Here is a 19,820-nt window from a genome sequence, read left to right as displayed (position 1 = left end):
TTTGGTCACGGTGACATCAAACTGCGAGCTCTTATAGCTGCCATATACCACAGTTCAATCACAGCACAGAAAGGGGAAAAAGCCACAGGAGACATGGCGCGGCATAACAAACGGGCCAACGCAACGCGAGGGTGTGAATAAGTGCTTAGATGTGAGACAAGCCCATTAGCCCCCAGCGCTAAGTAGGGCGTAGGCTAGTCCATGTGTCACAGTCCACACAAACAAGGGGAGACCACACGAGTAATCATAGGGTAACGGTACAACAGATTTATTTAACTAACGGCAAGAAGACAGACGTGATTAGTGTGAAATGTACAAATAAGCTGTATATCAGTATGTGGGAAAGTGTAATGTAATTAAATGAAGTGTGAAAGCAATCAAACGACCCAAAACCCAAAGCCCAAACACAATAAACAAAAACCCTGCCGCCTGGTAGGAGAGAGAGAGAGAGAGAGAGGGAGAGAGGGAGAGGGAGAGGGGGACAGAGAGTGAGTCAGTGAAAGGTCACCGAAAGGTGACCTTTGAGCAATTCGGCAAAGTATCCCGAGTGCTACCTCATGCGTAGCGCTGCCACTATACACTCTCTACATACTGTGGGAAGACAGCAACCAGTACAGTGCAGGCATTAGCCGAGGAAATAAAGAAGTGCAGAGGTATATACAGTATAAGGGCCAGTGGGCCGCCCCCATGGCTATGGTTCCTAGACATAATCCCTCTGCAGTGCACTGGATTGTGTCTGGCCTCCTGGGCTTTGGAGAGCGTACCAATCCAACAGAGAACTCACTACCGCCCCCTCCAGGGACGTGCAGAAGGATTTGGAGAGGCAGGGGCTGGAATTTCAAAAGGGCACTTTTTGGATTTTGTTTCACGGACAATTACCATACTTTTAGGCCCAAAAACCCGAAAAGGTATCACTGCGTGCTTAATGGACTCAAAGTCACGCACCCAACAAGCTTTGAACTGAGCAGATTGGACATTCCGTTCCAGAGATAATGGCCAAAACATCTTGAAAACGGCCACTTTCGCCGATTTTCGATCGACGATTTTTGGCCATTGTCGCCCGTTTTTCTTTAATAACACGGGCAAGGAAGGTCGTACGGAGACGAACTAGATACCTGAGAAAAGTTCACTTTAAGTTGCATCCAACACATCCACTGGCATTTCCGTCTGCCTTACCGTTAGGCCGCTAGGGGCAGTTGAATTTTTCGTCTTTTTTTCTTTTTCTCCAGTCTGGAGAGAGCACTTTTTTTTGCGACGGGTAAAAGAGCAGGGGCTCAAGCCCCCTTTCATGTCTATGTGTGCACGTGCATGGCCCCCTCCCATCACCATCATCACTAAACTCCATACCCTCCCACCCCTCTTCCCTCTCATGGGTGCCGTTTGCCCTCTCACTTGGGATGGCCGTGGGCAAGGGGCCTGTTAGCCCGGGGCCATGGATGAACAATGGAGCTGGGTGGGTGTGTGGCCTGTTTTGTATGCACACAGGAGCATGTGTGCATACGATACTTCAAAACAGTTCCCCCCCAACCCTGCTCAGCTACAGTACTACTAGAATCAATCATCTAGGAAGAACACTGCTGTACACCACACCTGAATCAAGTAATATTACTGGTAATAGCTCAAGACAGATTCTGCTAACAGCACAGCCGCTTCTAAGAGTGACCGTGTGTGTGTGTGTCTGTCTGTCTGTCGTCCGTCTGTCTGTCCGTCCCACCACAGCATAAACAGCTGCAGCTGATTGCAACACAAAGAAAAATGCAACCAATTACACTAATTAAATACAAACAGGAGATACAGTGCAACAAATGCACCACTTAAACACGTGCACAGGCCGTCACGCACGCACGCACGCACGCACACACCCACACACCCACACACCCACACAGACACACAGACACACACACACACACACAGGGGCCCAACAGAGTCAGGACACTCGTCAAATAGACTAGTACTGTCTGAATACCAGCACACACTCACCAAACAGAGTATAGGCACCGCTTACTCACACTGGATGTAATTTTTCATGAGCATGTGACTCTTTGCAGCGAATTCTTGACAAAATAGCACACATTGTCTCTGTGATTAAACCAAAAAAGTCTCTTTATCCAAGTTAGGATGTAAGAAAAGGTACAGTACTTGCTAGACACTTGCTTGATATCGGGGTTCATTCAGGGCTCATTCAACCAGCGGAAAGTACAGGCCTACTTAAAGTCTGTAATACTTAGTTGCGGGCAGGTGCCGTTCACCGGAAATGCATTGTGAGCTTGTAGTTAGGCTAATGAGAGAGATTTAAATACTATTTGATTGTATGAACCCTGTAGGTTGTGATTTGTTTCAGCTTGTTGCTTTGGCCCTTTTAATCCCCCTCTATCTGATTTTATGGAGCCATGTAGTCCACATTCCTGATTGGACCAGGGATTCCCATGGTAACTTCCACCCCCCTCTTCTTGCTGCTGATTATGAGGTCATCAAATCGATAGCTCGTGGCGACGGGGTTCCCCCGGCCGATTTACTTTACGAGCTTTAAATACCTGCGAAAAGGCTGTGACATTCATTTTCACAGACCACTGTTATTCCTATCCGCTGCAGTTTTACAGTCTTATGAGCAGACTGTTATGGCTAAAACACTTGGTGGTGGAAATGATGTCCAATTAAGTGCTCAACTGCGCGTTATACAGATGTCCTGTACAGCCACATGTCATCTTGTGGATTCATTAATGAATGTTAAAGTAACTAGATATTATACTGTATATACTATTATTACTTGTATTAGTATATTATAATGGATGAAGTAAGTGGGCATGTAGAGAATAATGAAAGAGGGGGGGGATAGTTCAAAGCAGCTTATTAATACTCGGCAGCTCCATAGACCATATTCACACGGCGGCCATGTTCCTATTAAGTCAATGAAGTGCCACCCCGTTTCCACGGCAAAGGGGTGGCACTTTCAATGTTAAATTCCAATATGGCCGCCGTGTGAATATGGTCTATTCTTTAGGCCAGAGTAAAATCAGGGGGGGTCAATTGGGGATGACAAGGTATGGCAGCTGCCATACCTTGGTTCCAGGGGGAAAAAAATAATTTACTTTTTTTAATGAATTCAGTCTCTAGGCCTATGTCTATCTGCGTTGATTATTCAGTTATTGAATTACTGTAAAATAACTTACAAATGCAAATTAGAACAAAATGATCGCTCTCACAAGGTATTATATTCTCCACAACACTTGTATTCCCCCTATCTTGACGAAATGGTATATTCCCTGGTTCAGTAGGTCAGCACAGGTGCAATGCATTTTGTTAATTAGCAGCAGTGGCCGTTTTTCTCTAGTAGTTGGCAGACAGTTGTTTACTTGTGGTTGTGGTAAAATAATACTAGTATCCACTGATGGACTATCATCCTGCCTGTTTTCATATAAGTTCATCGTAAGGTAAGACAGCAGTCGCCTTTCTTAAACGTTTGCCTCCTTGTTGTGTATGTGTTCTGCCCTTTAATGAGACACTTACTGGCCATTCAATGTATGTTATACAACAGGTGACAGGTGTACTGTATTGTCCTGATTAGGAGAAGCACACAGGTGTGAATGTGCTCATAATTATGTATGTTCTCGGACAGCATTGTCTGTAATTGGGAACTTTTCCTTTTCCTATGTCAGGAGACTGTAGTTTCTGATTTTTATGCAACTTTGAGTGTGTATTTCATGCATAATTGTTTTATTTTACATTTGCTATGGTAGATTAGGATTTTCACTGTAGATTAGCTCAGTATGTTCAGTGTTCACCTGCTTGCTTGTTTGTTTGTTTGTTTGTTTGTTTGTTTGTTTGTTACAACCTGCCATTTTGATGCACAAGTGTTGGCTGACTGTCTAACTATGTACACTAATGTACACGTAGCGAGGACTGTACAATATGTCTGTGTGCCATCAAATGTGCTCACTTTTAAGGCATAGGCTTAGGCTACAGTGTACTGCTGGCTTATTCTCTTCAATTTGTTTTTGCTGCATTTGGAGTCGAAGTGGTCTGGTCTGTAACTGGTCTGTTCATGTGATACTGTTGTGTTTTGTTGTTGGATAGTAGGGCTAATGAATAGAATCAGTCAAATCCATTGCTTGTTATCAAGACAGGCAGCCTATTTCTCTGTTCTACTCTAACCATGCCACTATGAAAAGGGAATTGCACATGTCAAAGAAAATGACAGTTGATTAGCACATTGTGTTGGCCTACATCATTTCTGTTTGTAGTAGAGGGATGATACTGCATTTGAAAAGGCTTATGTCGTCTCAAGCCATTTGCGCACATTGACATTTTACAGTAGCCTTTGTTATATAGCCTATGAGTGTGTGGTGGCCTTTGATATTAATGCTGTCACGTGACCGTGCCTTACCTTAGCTTTTGCTGAATTGACGCCACTAGGTACATTGGCCGGAAATAGCAGATCTACAAGCTCACAATGCCTCGCGCTTTACGGCGTTGTGTGCTTGTACTGTAGATTGGCTATTTTCGGTGAAGAGGGAAAAAAGAGGAGACCAAGTACAGAGCCAAAGGTCAAGTGTTGAGGGTTTAAGTGGTTACCTGACTGAAAATACACATTAACATATACTTAACATACAAACAAAAACACATGCACCTGCTCTCTCTCTCTCTCAGCTAAGGGGGCCTTGAACTGAAAAACGTTGAAGACCCCTGCTTTAGGCTGCAATCACATAAGTTTAGTATCATTATTAGGCATAAATCAATGGGTCGGGGAAAAGGAGAAGGTGCAGTAAAATGAATAAATATTAATCGGGTCCTGGAGGGGGGGGTCTCTCTGCACGGAAGTAATTATTCACGGCGGCAAGCTAACATGCCACCTCTTTTAGATGTGTTCTTTAATTGAAGGTGAGAGCAGCGGTGGATTCCCTGCCGTCGGCACATGTCAGCTGTCCCCTCCACTCCTCCGTGACGGAGCTGTCTGTCCCTGCCCATACAGATTAGTGCTGGGAGTGCCACGTGGAGGAGGTTTGCATGCCTCCGGGGTAGAGTTGTACCGATACCAACAAATTGTGTATCGGTCGATAGATACCGAGTACCGATCCGGTACCAGTGTGTAATTTAAAGGGACTACACCATGAATTTTTACTTTTCCTTCTTTTGACGTCACGTTCGGTACAATCCCTCCCGTTTTTTCAGTTCCAACTTAATTTATTTGATTTGTTTAACTTTTTCCACACAGAACCAGGAGATAACATGCATACAAACTGGCTCAATAGCGCCCCGTGCCAAACAGGACAATGTGGTATTGCAGGTGAAAGTGCTTTATAAGCCAGAGAGAAGTTAGTTGGAATGAGTATACAGTATCTGAGGCTTGATTTAGGCTCAAACCTTTTGAAAAACGTTTGAGGGACATAAACAATTCATGGTGTAGATCCTTACAAAAAAATCTAGGACAGTGGTTCTCAAACTGGAGTCCAGGAACGGGTTCCAAATGCACCTTTTTACAGGTCTATAACTCTTGAGTGTACAAATGGAATCAAATGGATCCGTATGGGGGGTCCTTGAAAGTTTGAGAACCACTGATCTAGGAATTAAAAAAAAAATATTAATAATTGTTGAAGTGCAGCTACAAGTTAGTAAAATAATGTAAATAGTACAGTAAGAGTATAAAACAGTCGCACAACATCAACTGAAGCATTCAAAATATGACTGTACATGACATCATCATATGATAAACGATGTGGCATGCCGTGACGTGGCAAATGACCAGCATTTTAAGGCAGTATCAAACCACAAGCCCAAAGACGCTTATAATAAGCAGACCTGGCAACACTGCTCGTCGGGGGATCTATCTAGTGGCGTGACCGGTGAATGGACTCCCTGCTTCCCCAGGTAGATCACAGGGCTATTAGTGCAGTGTATTGGTCAGCCATCACATGCCCTCACTGCAACCGGACATTTCGTGACACATTTCGTTCAATGGTCATCTTCGCACGCGAAGGACGAACATGGAGTGCAGTGTATTGGTCAGAGAGGGGCATAGCGAGTGGAGCTAGGGTTGTCAACAAAACAGTCTTCAACCTCTCCCAGTTGCTCCCTCTCTCCTCTCCTCTCCTCCCCTTGTACACCGTGCCTTCCAAAAAAGCCGCAGTGAGATCAAAGGCTGGCAACATGAAAGGAATCCCAGAGATCGACTGTCTATGTCTGTGTATCTCTCTCTCTCCCTCTTACTGCTGTGTCCTCTCTCACACAAAGGACGTAGATAATGCATGTGGTCTCATTCACGCCCACCCCCTCGCTTCCCCTTTTTCCTCTGTCGTTCCATCTCTGCATTATTGTTCAATCTCTTAATATAGCCTGCATCCTCTCCTCTCCTCTCCGCCACCCACCACCACCTCTCACCTCTCTGGCCCTCTCGGGGCTGCAGCTGATTGGTGATAGACAGCAGCTGTCAAGAGACGGTAGAGCTGGCTGAGAGTGTCCCTTTGTCCCTAGGGCCTTCCAGCGGCCCCACGGGTTGAGCTCAGCTCAGTGCTGCAGAGAGCCAAACGGAGAGAATGCTGACCATCGGGGCTGTCACAATCTCTCTCCGCCAAATTAGCCACGTGATTTCTTTTTTTAATTTTCTTGTGGTACTTTAAGTACACTTTGATACCAATACTTTTGCACTTTTACTCAAGTATATTTTGAATTCGTGACTTTTACTCGTAACAGAGTATTTCTACATTGCAGTATTGATACTTTTACCTAAGTAAAACATTTGAGTACTTTTTCCCACCACAGCTCAAACCTTCGCCCTCCTTTTGATAGCGCAACCTTTAGCTTCCGCCACGCGCACCCATGTCGTTCGGGATGTGCAGACATTGAAAATGTGGAATCTCCGGTTCTTCTTAGTGGCTAATTCCCTCAAGGAGGCATAAACGCTTTGAGTTCTGTTCGATCATTGGGTCTCAGTGGCACAGGGGGAAATGTGCTCTCTCTGCCCGCGCCCGTGGGGAGTGCTCTTCTCCTGGCACAGATGGCGTAGAGAGGAGGGTGAGGGTACTTTTCAGTATCCGGCAATCACGCTCTTCTCCTGAAATGATTGTTTGAGATGCACTCGGCAGGATTTGGGTGTTTTTTTTATTAGAGTGCTATAGTAAAAGTAGTCCCAAAGTGGTGGAAAGTAACTAAGTACATTTACTCAATTTCAACTGTACTAAGGCTACATTTTTAATACTTTTACTTCTACTTTTTACTCCACTACAATTATTTGAAAACGGTATAACTAGTTACTTTGTAGATTTCGGTAGGTATAGTGTGCAGTTTACTGTTCCGTCTCTGTCTGTTTTTGCATTTATATTTCTCTGTTTCTCTCTGCCTCCCAACTCTTGTCTTTCTGTCTCTCCGTTCAGGTTGTGTGAATGAGGAACTGACTCCCTTGTGACGTGAAAGAGCTTGAGGGGGAATTATTGTTGCTCATGTGTTGAGGGATTTCTGAGGGCCTAAAAAAAGGCCCGTCAGATGTCCAACATTTCATGTTTCCCGTTGATTCGGCGCAAAATGGGAGCTTTCAAGTGTCCATAAATATTGCATGTGGGATAAACGCTGGCCCCAATTCGATTATGAACAGGCCACTGTGTGCGTGTGCGTGCGTGCGTGTGTGCGAGAGAGTGTGCGTGGGCTGGTGTTTTTTAGGGGACCATGTTAGTGTCTGGCAGAGTGCTGCAGAGTAACTGTTGAGAGGAGCGTAGCAAAATTGCCCTAATTAAGGTTTTGGAGCAATATTTAAAAATGAATCACGCTGAAGCTGCGACTAGTGTTGCCATGTCCGCTTATTATAAGCGACTTTGGGCTTGTGTTTCTGTAAAGTTGCTTGTAAATATTGGTAGTTGCGGGTTGCGTTTTTTTTGGGCTTGTTTTCTAAAAAGTGTAAAGCTTATTGGGGCTTGCTTCCTAAATGTTGTTTAAACCAGTGGTTCTGATTTTAAAATCAAGGACAGGACCCCCAAATGAATATGTATTTGTCCCTAACCCCCATCTGACATTTTTTTGTGCCAGGGACCCCCGTACAACATTTGTTACTTTATTTACCAAAACATTGTGAAAATAGCAAATCTACAAGCTCACAACACGTCGCATCGTTATGACCTTGTAAATCGGCTAATTTCAAATAGCCGATACATATAGGTTTAAAGTGCTTATGTGGCCTATAGTCACTTCTTTTGGGCTTGTTTTCAGAGACCTGGTTGCTTGTTTCTCTCGTAAAATCTGGCAACACTGACAACAAGAGTTTCCCTAGCTAATAATCGGTTGGTATGTCCTTCTTTTATTCTAACTCGTAGCACAACTACTGAGACCAAACTAATTGATTCACATTATGTGGGGAACAAAAACAATGCGACGCCAACCGGAACACCATCGTTTTTTTTCCTTTTTTCTGAACTAGATCTCACAGCTCCGTTTTAGAATGAATACCAGGCTTTCCTCAGCGGTGGAAAGCCTGGTGACGCGAGGTTAGAGTTCCCCCCATTTTCTCTAAATGGCCAGCTGGCAGACCCGGGGCCTCGTCTAGGCTTACAAAATGCTCCCAGACATGGTATAAATGGTAAACGGTGCATTTATATAACGCTTTTATCCAAAGCGCTTTACAATGTGCATTACATTCACACACCGACGGCAGAGAAAACCATGCAAGCTGTGAATAATACTGTCTGGGGTTGGGTGGTGGGGGCACGGGGGGTGCTTCTGCAGTTACAATGCAAGATAGTTTGCCATCAAAGCGGAATAAGTCCACTCTGTAGGTGTCATAAGTAAGCATTGCCGAGCCATGAGGCCCATAGGGAAGGAGCCTATCTCCTGTTTCCTCAGCGTGAGGCAGCTTGATATACAAGCTACACCACCTGGACGTGATGCTAGTATGTCGCAGGGACGTGCCCCCAATTCAACCTTTGATGCTGAGTGCCAAGCAGGGAGGCATTAGGAACCTTTATTTTATAGTTGTTAGTATGACCCGGCTGGGGATCGAACCCCAACCTCCCAATCTGAGATCTAGAAGCTCACAACGCGTCACAAAGCGACACGTTGTGCGCTTGTAGATCTGCTATTTTCAAAGGATTTTTATACTTGTGAATTGAAAACTTGTGAAATGGGACCTTAAGTACTTTAACCTTTTGATACTTTAAGTATATTTTGATGTCAACACCTTTGTCCTTTTACTCAAGTACATTTTGAATACTGGACTTGTACTTCTAACAGACAATTTTTACTATTAGTCAGGGGATATTAAAAAAATCTTGGAATAAATTCCTTACCAAAATAAATCTTCACCAATGTGTTTGTAAAGGTGTCTAGTAACACATCTCACAAAGACTGAAATGCAGTTTCCCTAGGAGAATTTTTGACAGCTCCTTAAAGTTGGGGTACCCACCATAACCTTGGTTTAAAAAAAATCTAATTTTAATTCTGTTTTAAGTAGCATGTGAGGGGTCAAACTAGGGTGTTTTTATGATTTTTAATCCATTGCAAGCATTTGTTTTGCACCAAAACCACTCCTTGGGCTAAAAACGGCCCAATCTCAATGGGCTTTTTATACAAAAAGTATACCTGGAAAAGGATGGCTATGGCCGTTTTTAGCCCAAGGAGTGGTTTTGGTGCAAAACAAATGCTTGCAATGGATTCAGAATCATAAAAACACCCTGGTTTGACCCCTCACATGCTACTTAAAACAGAATTAAATTTAGATTTTTAGATTTTATTTTTTTTAACCAAGGTTATGGTGGGTACCCCAACTTTAAGGAGCTGTCAAAAATTCTCCTAGGGGGACTGCATTTCAGTCTTTGTGAGATGTGTTACTGGACACCTTTACAAACACATTGGTGAAGATTTTTTTTGGTAAGGAATTTATTAAGATTGGAAAATGTTCTGCTAATATCCCCTGACTATATGGGGTATTGATACTTTAATTAAGTAAAAACTTCTTTGCATCATTGAATGCCAGTGATAATGTTTATGTGAGAGCCGTTCTGGCTTTGTAGCGCTTTGTGCCTGTGTCACTATATGATTGCCTTTCTGCCAGCTGTAGAGCAAAAAGGAAATGTTGTGTCAACATTGACATGGAGGGGGAGAGTGTGATTTGAGACAAACGGGAGTGTTTGTCAGTATTTCAGACAGCATGCTAGGAGACATCTTAGGGAATTAACACAATCTGCTTTAATTGTGCTCAAAGCCAACCGGAAAGATGGGTAAAACCCATATGGGGGAACACACAAAGGCACAAATTAAAATGTGTATACACACGCACACACGCACATCCTTGAATTAAGGGAAAAAAGAAAAGGGAAAAAAAGGAGAGCGGGTGGCTTCCGAAGTCGTTTGTATGCAGATTGGCCCATGTAAGGGGATGACAATAAAACAAAACAGCAAACACATGCAGAAATGAAAGCTATATTTACATGCGGACGAAAAACTGCGTAGTCTACAGTACACCAAAGCCTCGCCTTTTCGAAACGCCACCTTTTGTTCGCTCTTTTTCCAGGCGTGTGCAGCCTTATACTCATCTCGCATCTTCCGTAACATGCTATTGTCGCTGTCATGTAGTGTGACAAGACGTGGAGGGCTTTGGGGGGGGGCTGCCGCTCCGATGTTCAGGCCATTCTAGCGAAAGGCTGGAACACCGGTCTAATCTCCTTGTTACAAGTGGGTTTATTAGCAGGGATTCTGTTCAGAAGCTGCTGGTTGCTGTAGAATTGCCACTTGGCACTGTCAACCCTAACCCAACCTTGTCAACCCCCCCCCCCCCCCTCTACCGAACACCACTCTCTCAGTCTTTATCCTCTCACATTATCTCTTGTGTTTGTCGGTTGCCCGCTCCAGGAGGAGAGCGAGCGGGGCCCTGACTGGTGCGCCGGCATCTGCCAGCTTTGGTTTTTGCAACCTTTGTTTCTCATTCGAGTGAAAGGGGATCAAATCGTGTGCGTGTGTGTGTGTGTGTGTGTGTGGGGGGTGGGGGCGTGTAACGTCTTATGCAAATTAAGGAGGAAGAAATATGTGTGCATGAGTGTGTCTGTGTGTATTGTGTATGTGTGTCACAGAGTGAGATAGACAGAAGCGGATGCATTCTGTCTTGCCGTAAGCCACGCTATTGTGCGGCTGTCATGAAAGTGGGGCTAAGTTGTTCTGATAGTGACGGGTCCAAACCTGGCAACCCCAGAACATCTATATGTGGATGGATGCGTGTAGTGAAAGTCTGACGCGCGCACACACACACACACACACACACACACACACACACACACACACACACACACACACACACACACACACACACACACACACACACACACACACACACACACACACACACACACACACACACACACACTAGCTCATGCTGGAGTAGATCCTTAAGTAACCTTATAAGTCGTCCTCTTCCTCTCTAATCCTGTGCCTGTCTCTCCATTCCCCCGTTCCCCCTACAGCTGGTAGCCGTGTACGAGGAGCAGGACCCCCACAACGGAGGAGACGGCACCAGTGCCAGCTCCACGGGCACGCACAGCCCGGAGCCCCCCTTCCCCGGCGACATGGGCCCTGTCAGCGTCTCGTCCTCGTCCTCCGCCTTCCAGCCCTACCAGCCCAACAGCGGCGAGATCGAGGTCACCCCGTCCGCCCTGCGCTCCAGTAGGTCACACACGCACGTACACACGTACAGTCAGTCAGTCAGTCAGTCAGTCAGTCAGTCAGTCAGTCAGTCCGTCCGACCGTCCGTCCGTCCAGGGGTCGGAAAAAGTACTCACATATTTTACTTAAGTAAAAGTTTCAATTCTGTAACGTAGAAATACTCTGTTACAAGTAAAAGTCTGGTATTACAAATTTGCTTTAGTAAAAGTACAAAAGTATTGGCATCATATATAAGTGTCAAAAGTAAAAGTAAACACTTCATTATGCATGAAACGTCCCCTTCTACAAGTACAGTTCTTGAGTACATGTAGTTAGTTACTTTCCACCGCTACATACTGTACTATTTATTTGCTTTCGTTTTTTTTTCCCCTTAAATTGTCACTTCACTGTCATCTGGGGACCCCCCCCAAAATCATGTGAGGACCCCCCTGGGTCCCGACCCACAGGTTGAGAGAACCACAGTTCTAGGGGGTAGTAGCTGAGCCTGGTTTGTGCCACACAGAACACGTCCTCCGTTCTGATTGGATTCAAACAGCCCCACTTTCTCTTCCTCCTATTGATTTTTACGGCCTATTTTGGACACACGGCACCTCACCCTTTGCCGCCTTTTTGTTTAGTGTGCTCTGACATAGATGTTTGGGATGTTCGATACTTTGTCCTCGGTATTTCTTCTTTACAATGACAGCCTTGTGTGAACCGTCGGCGAGCGCTAACGATCGATGGCGGGTCGTTGAAAGGTGCAGAGTTGTAAGGCCGTTTTTTTGGCTTAAGCCATTCAAACCGGCACGGCATCTGTGTAACCACTTTTTCCATTATGTTATACTTAGGCTATTCAAAAAAAGCAGATATACAAGTACAAATACATATCATTTTGGGTGGTCCTTGACATGAAAAGGTTTGAGCACCACCGATATTAAAGCAACATACATTTTTCAGAAAATTTTTAGGATTTAGAAGACATTTGTAGAATCCCCAGAAGCAGAAGATTTGAGTTACAAATGTTTGCAACGATTTGCAAACATGTTAAAGATTTTTCCAAAATAGCAGATCTACAAGCTCGTAACGCGGCACTTGGTGCCGCGCAGCCGCGCTACGAGCTTGTATATCTGCAATTCTTGAATAGCCCAAAGAAATAAAAAAAATGACACAGATTCTTTCCCGGTCCGAATGGGTTAAAACTACAGTTCACGGTGAGAATTGATCCCGTGGAGGCCGACATGGTTTGTCATTAGCAGACCCACAGTGGAGAGGGACCGCTAGCTGTGTCTCATCTGAGGCTTTTCACTCCCACATCGACGGATGTAGGCATGGGGTCCTTGATGGGCCATCGTGCACACACACACACACACAAGTACACACGCAGAACACACACAGGCAACACAAAATAATAATAATCTACCAAATGCCCAATTCTGAGGTATACAGTGGTGGAAAAAGTACTCAAATATTTTACTTAAGTAAAATATCAATACTGCAATGTAGAAATATTCTTTTACAAGTGAAAGTCCCGAATCTAAAGTGTACTTGAGTAAAAGTACAAAAGTGTTGGTATCAAAATGTGCTTAAAGAACCAAAAGTACAAAACTGTTTGAAAATAGCAGATCTACAGGCTCACAACGCGTCGCGATGCGACCCGTTGTGAGCTTGTAGATCTGCTATTTTTCAAATAGTCGAGGTACAAAATAGGGCTAAAGTGGTTAATGTATGTTTTATAATGTAATCATTTATATCTGCAAAGTAACTAGTAACTAAAGTGTTCAAATAATGTTTGTGGAGTAAAAGTACAATATTTGCCTCTGAGATGTAGTGGAGTAGAAGTAAAAGTATTGGAAATTGGAAGTACTCAAGTAAAGTAGAAATACCTCAAAATTGTACAGTACTTAAGGTAATGTACTTGGTTACTTTCCACCACTGATTGGTTGTCTGTGTTTTATGGGTACATCGTTTTGCAGTACAATGAACAACCTTGGATAGCTTTTTGACGGGAGTTAACGACTGTCTGACTGACAGTCAACAAGGCAGTAATGACTTGAATCGAATCAAATGAAATGCAAGAAACGGTAGGTAGCCAGAATGTTAGTGACACGCACGCACGCACGCACACACACACACACACACACACACACACACACACACACACACACGCACATACTCAATCTGTGATTGGCCACCGTGCTCCGAAATTACATTTGGCCAGCAATCACCAGTATGCTATCCTAACCATTTTTTGTCATTAGAATCTATTGCCGGCATTGATTGATTCTCAACAACCCGTCTTCTCGAGCCCCCCGATCGCCGGGCCCGATCAGTCAGTGCGGCGGTGCATTGGGAAAAAAAAGAAGAAGAAAAAACAGTCATAATCATATTTGCATAACGGATATAATTGCCTTAAAAGGTAGCCAAGACAGGCAGACAGACTGGCAACACGCAGGCTATGAGAATGACAAAGTGAGTCGAGTGCTGATGCTCTCTCTCCCCCTCCAGAGATGCAGATGAACAAATTACTGGCAGCAACAAACATGTATCAGACATCAATGTGGAGTGGAGACGCCCTCCGCAGCTGTGCTCTGAAGCGGAGGATTATGGCGATATGAACTCATCATCTCTCTGAGCCATATTGATTGTTTTTCTCCTCCTACAAACCTTTTCCTCTCTCCTTTGCTCTCTCTCTCTCGCGCGCGCGCGCTTTTCCGCTTCCTTTCTCTAGCTCTTAAGTTGAACCCCCCCTCACACACACATACACACAAACAAACACACGCACACACACACACACACACACGCACACACAAACGCACCCATACACACGCAACATTGTCTCCCCCGCGAGCCCCATTTGAGATTTTGCGCGCCGCTTGAAACATTTGCCGTTCGCAGGTCAAACCACTAATAATTGGATTGGAGATGAGATGTAAATTACAATAATGAATGTAATTTTCCCCGTAATTATACAGACGGCGCTCCGCTTTGTGTGCCCGCTCACCATGAAAGTATAATCTCCGGAGAAGTAAAGACATAAAAAAACTAAACAAAATGTGCAGAAACTTTAAATGAGGTCTGCATTTCTTCCGTGCTCAGAGAGAGGGGGCTTCTCCTTCTCCGTTGAAACTCAGCCTATAATAGAGGTTATTTAGTTGGGTTGATCTAATGTTGATTTAGTAGCTACTGGGGGTTTTAGTGTGTGCTTAACCAATTAAGCCCTATTTTTTTGGAAGGAAGCATGAGCTCAGTTTGGGGATTTCCCCAGGCTGGCAGAGGGAGAGTAGTGCCCGGGATTACAGCTCAGGCATTGGCACTGGGTGAATTTATTCCGATTTTTCTTTTTTTTAACAGCCAAAATAATCTAATCTGATCTACAAGCTCACAACATGTGACATTGCAGATCGTAGATAGGCTTGTAGATCGGATATTTTCGCTGTTTTTTGGAAATGTTTCGAGAAAAAAAGAGCCTATAATGACGCCAAGTTGAAGGTGGACAAGCCAAGGTCAAATAGATGTCTTCACTGCAAAGCGGGCATGAAGCGACGCCACTTGTTGAAGCTATAGCTTTATGACTTTGGCACGGTTCCCTCCCCCCCCCCCCCCCCGGATGATTAAACCTAGCGACCCAACTTCTATATAGCTCAGTGCCTTCCAATGTAATTGATCTGCTTCGCTGTGGGAAACCTATAGCCATGACCATGACAGTGTGAGAGTTTTTATTTGTCTTCGTATAGGAGATGGATATTATAGGTGATAGATGTGGCAGCACGTCCGTGTCTAAAGAAGAAAAAAGGCAGTTGATGATAATTGCCGGGCAACAGACAACAAAATCCATTGGAGTGCTACTGTATTGACCAGGGGGTGGGCGCTGAAATTACCCCGACCTTGGCTTTAACCCAGTCAATCCGGGAACGCATCTGTGTCATTTTTAGATGTGTTTGGCTATTCAAAAATAGCAGATATACAAGCTCATAGCGCGGCACCGAGTGCCGCACTATGAGCTTGTAGATCTGCTTTTTTTTTTTTTTTATCATGATTTTTTTTTTTTACTCCGATATTTGCTTCTGGGGGTCCCTGGAACAAAACATTTCGGTCCGCGGCCAAATACATATCTAAAAATGTTTTCCAAATCCTAACAGTATGTCGATCAGTGGTGCTCCAACTTATTCATGTCAAGGACCACCCAAGATTATATTTACTGCATTTGGCCGCGGACCCCCCCCATCTAAAAACATTTTGTTCCAGGGACCCCCATAAGATCGGAGTTAAACATTTTCGCTTTAAAACATATATATATCTATATTCAAAGATTTTCACAAATATTCACGATTTTTCGAAAAATAGCAGATCTACGAACTTGTAGATCTGCTATTTTTTTTTAATAGCCAAAGAAATGTGAAAATGACACAGACGCTTTGCCGGTCTTAGTGGGTTAAAGTGGCAGCCACCGGTAGGTCAGAGTGATTGTCGTGACACGCCGATGATTGGCCCCCCGCCATCTCATGCTCTCTCCTCTGTTATGGATCAATCTGTCCGGGTGGTATACAGCAAGCAAGCACACCGCCTGTAAGGATGGCTGGTCGCTCCCCCAGTATACTGTACGTCCACGTTGTGCTACGACTTCATTGGCTGTCCAAACCGAGTCCCCCGTTTCCTCTGCGGTCCTCGGTTCAGTCCCCCCCGGGTCGTCAGGCAGCCATTAGAGAGATTGCCTTTCGGGGAGAAGTGAGGACACCCAAAGAGAGAGAGAGAGGGTCCCTTTATCCAATTAATTTGGTTTCACTGAGCTGCTGCCCTCCCCTGCTGCCAAGCCAAGGCCATATGGAAGACACGGGAGCACCGTGGATGCAGTGCTGGAAAGTAACTAAGTACATTTACTCAAGTACTGTACTTACGTTACATTTGTAGGTATCTTTGACTTTACTGGAGTATTTCAAATTGCTACTCCGCTACTTCCCGGATGCAACTATTGTACATTTACTCCACTATAATTATTTAAAACTTGTACATGCTAGTTGCTTTGTAGATTCAGATTAGATTACAAAACATTCTGCATAAAGAGTACTTTTACTTTTGGTACTTTAAGTATATTTTAATGCCAATACTTCTGTACTTATACTCTAGTAAATTCTGAATAACAGAGTATTTCTACATAGCGGTATTAATACTTGTACTTAATTATAAAATGTGAGTATACTTCTTCCATCACTGACATTGACCCTCATCCAGTACCAAGTAACTCTTTACAAACAACAATACTATTAAAAAAATCCTTCATATTCTTGAGTCTTTCATTGATTGCTCAAGTTTTGGGTGAGAGAAAGTAAACTGCAGAAAGTTTTCAAACTTCATTTTTATCAGTTCTTGTCCTTGATTTGAACCTTAGCACACATCCAGAGGCAGTGGGGTTGGACAGATAAACTGCCAGGTTTAGGATCGTAACTGCAGGCAAAGCTATAGGTCTGATATCACCACCTGATATGCATCTCCTATCACTGTCTCTCTCTGGCCCCCTTAACTCTCTCTCTCTCTGGTCTAACGGTTCTCGCTCAATCGTTCACTCCGGTGACGACGTGCTGCAGAGCTCTATGGTGATAGGAGAAAACTCAGGGAGGGGTTGATGATGATAACGGCGCTGCTAGGCCATCGATTGGCGCCATGTCTGATGGGGGAACCCGTCTCACGTATACGACTAAACAGTCTCTCTCGCTGTCTCTCTCTCTCTTCTGAATGTCCCCTCACACGGCCTCACCTCGGGGACTTCGGATTTACAATTTCCAATATAGGCATTTAGCAGACACTCTTAATCCAGAGCGATTTACAGTAAGCAAGGAAAACACAAGGTAATACATCAAATGCATAGAAATAGTAATCTAGGATCATAGGTAAACCAATAACCTATCATCAGTCTAAACGGCATAATATCAAAACATTTATATTATGTACATTGAAACTATATACACACTAGGATGCCAGGTCTACAATAGTACAATAGTAGTTAGGAGTGTCACAGTCATAGTGGTCACACAGTGTTCCTGAGACCACAGTGTGGGAGGGGAGCTCACGTCTGCTGACCGAGGCTAGGGTGACTTGCAACCAGTGGTGGAAGAAGTACTCAGATATATATATATTTTTTACAAGTAGCAATACCACAATATAAAAATATTCTGTTACAAGTAAAAGGCCTGTGTTCAAAATGTTACTTGAGTAAAAGTGCAAAAGTATTGGCATCAAAATATACATAAAGTATCAAAAGTAAAAGTACTAACATGTTTGAAAATAGCAGATCTACAACGCGTCGCATTGCGACTCGTTGTGAGCTTGTAGATTGGCTATTTTCAAATAGCCTATGTATAAAATAGGGTTGAAGTGGTTAATGTGTGTTTTATAATATAATACTTTATATCTGCAAAGTAACTAGTAACTAATATTACTAATTACTTTAGGAGTAAAAGTATAATATCTTCCTCTGAGATGTAGTGGAGTAGAAGAAGTAAAAGTACTGACTTTACTGGAAATACTCCCGTAAAGTAAAAATACCTCAACATTTTACTTAGGTACAGTACTTGAGTAAATCTACTTAGTTACTTTACACCACTGCTGCCCGAGGCGAGGGTGACTTGCAACAAACATATTGCAAGGCAAGCCAGCGTGCCTATCTTCTCCCCCCCACACCCATAACCACACCGCAATCACAATCATCCACACACACACAATCATACACACATGCACACACACACACTCACCTACACTGCGCGCAGTGCACACTCATGATGACCGTACACTCCAATCCCCTACAGTGTGTCTGGCCATCATCTCATGTTCACATCATTGCAAGCTTGCAGACGCCACTCTAACCACTTAAACCCTAAATAACATCTCTGTCGGGTAGAAACCCCATATGTCCAAAACCATTACTAGCAGATCTACAAGTAGCAGATCTACAAGCTCGCAACGCGGCGCGAAGCGACGCGTTGCGAGCTTGTAGATCTGCTACTTGTGATGTGTTCGTGTGACGCTGAGTTGTTGTGACACGTTGTGAGATTGTAGTTCTGGTATTTTCACAGAATGTTCGCTTATATTACGAGTCATGCCCATTATAGGAATGCGAGGGTTCATGTGGTTCACATGAACTATCCCTATGCCTGAGTTATCTCTGAGTCTATTAGTTCTGTCAACTCTTCACACACACACACACACACACACGCACACGCACGCGCGCTCGCGCGCGCACACACACACACACACCCTCTATCAGAGAGAGAGAGAGATATGGTCCAGGGTGGATGTGGATATTACTGAGGAATGGCTGTGCAAGTTCACAATCATTGTGAATATACATCATGAAAAAACAATGGAGCTGTCAAAGCATCATCTATCCAAAGCCTTTAATGTGTAATTACTGCAGGCCGTCAGGACAGTGTTTTAGTAATGGGGCATGGAGTGCTGTAAAGCGGTCAGAGCGGTCCGCACTCAGCCCCGCTAATGGGTAGTGAGCGAGTATTACTATTCAATGCCACAGCTGCATTCCCATAGACACACTGTTGAATTATACTGAGTGCTTTAGAAGTGTGTGTCAGGCCGCATACGTACGCATGAAGCAATGTGAGTGAGAATGACTGCGTACGTACTGTATGTGCACGCGTATGGTATGTATCTCGATGGAAAGTAACAATGTACATTTTGAGGTATTTATTTACAGTACTTTACTGGAGTACTGCCAAATATTGCACTTTTTACTCCACTACGATTTGTTTTGAAAACTTGAGTTGCTAGTTGCTTTTTAGCTCTTGATTATGATTACAGAACATACCATAACCACTTCAGCCCTATACTTTGGCTATTTGAACATATGCTATGCTATTTTCAGAGGGTTTTCATATGGTAGGTATGTAGTAGGTAGGTACTTTATTCATTTCGTCACATCAGTGTAACAAATGTGTTGTATTCTTAGAATACGAGGCTAAGGCCTCAGACCTCAGCTAAGACCACTGAGGTTCTGGGTTCGAATCCACCGGCTTTGTCGAGCATCCGGCTTTGTCGAGCGTCTACACGAACACAATTGGCCCGTGTTCAGGGGAGGGAAGCCGGGCGGGGAGGAGGGTGATATCGGTCATTGCACGTACTCCTACGGGCTGGGGCGGCACCTGTCAGCGGGGAGTGTTGGGCGGGAGGAGTAGGACGAAGGCTCTACGTCCTCCTGGTGAGGG

General features: G+C 44.1%; 1 protein-coding gene across 2 annotated transcripts in view; it reads left to right on the top strand.

Moving 5' to 3' along the window:
- LOC308077613 (partitioning defective 3 homolog) overlaps positions 1–19,820 on the top strand; it is a 669,238-nt gene that overhangs the window by 265,036 nt on the left and 384,382 nt on the right. For both annotated transcript variants that reach the window (XM_080418368.1, XM_080418367.1), the window contains exon 3: positions 11,433–11,631. In XM_080418368.1, the coding sequence (XP_080274494.1) occupies positions 11,433–11,631 (199 nt within the window). The remainder of the gene's footprint in view (positions 1–11,432; positions 11,632–19,820) is intronic.

This window comes from Gymnoscopelus braueri (genome assembly GCF_963280865.1).
Source record: "Gymnoscopelus braueri genome assembly, chromosome: 21".
In the NCBI taxonomy this organism is placed as follows: domain Eukaryota; kingdom Metazoa; phylum Chordata; class Actinopteri; order Myctophiformes; family Myctophidae; genus Gymnoscopelus; species Gymnoscopelus braueri.
This window is presented reverse-complemented; position numbering and strand designations above follow the sequence as displayed.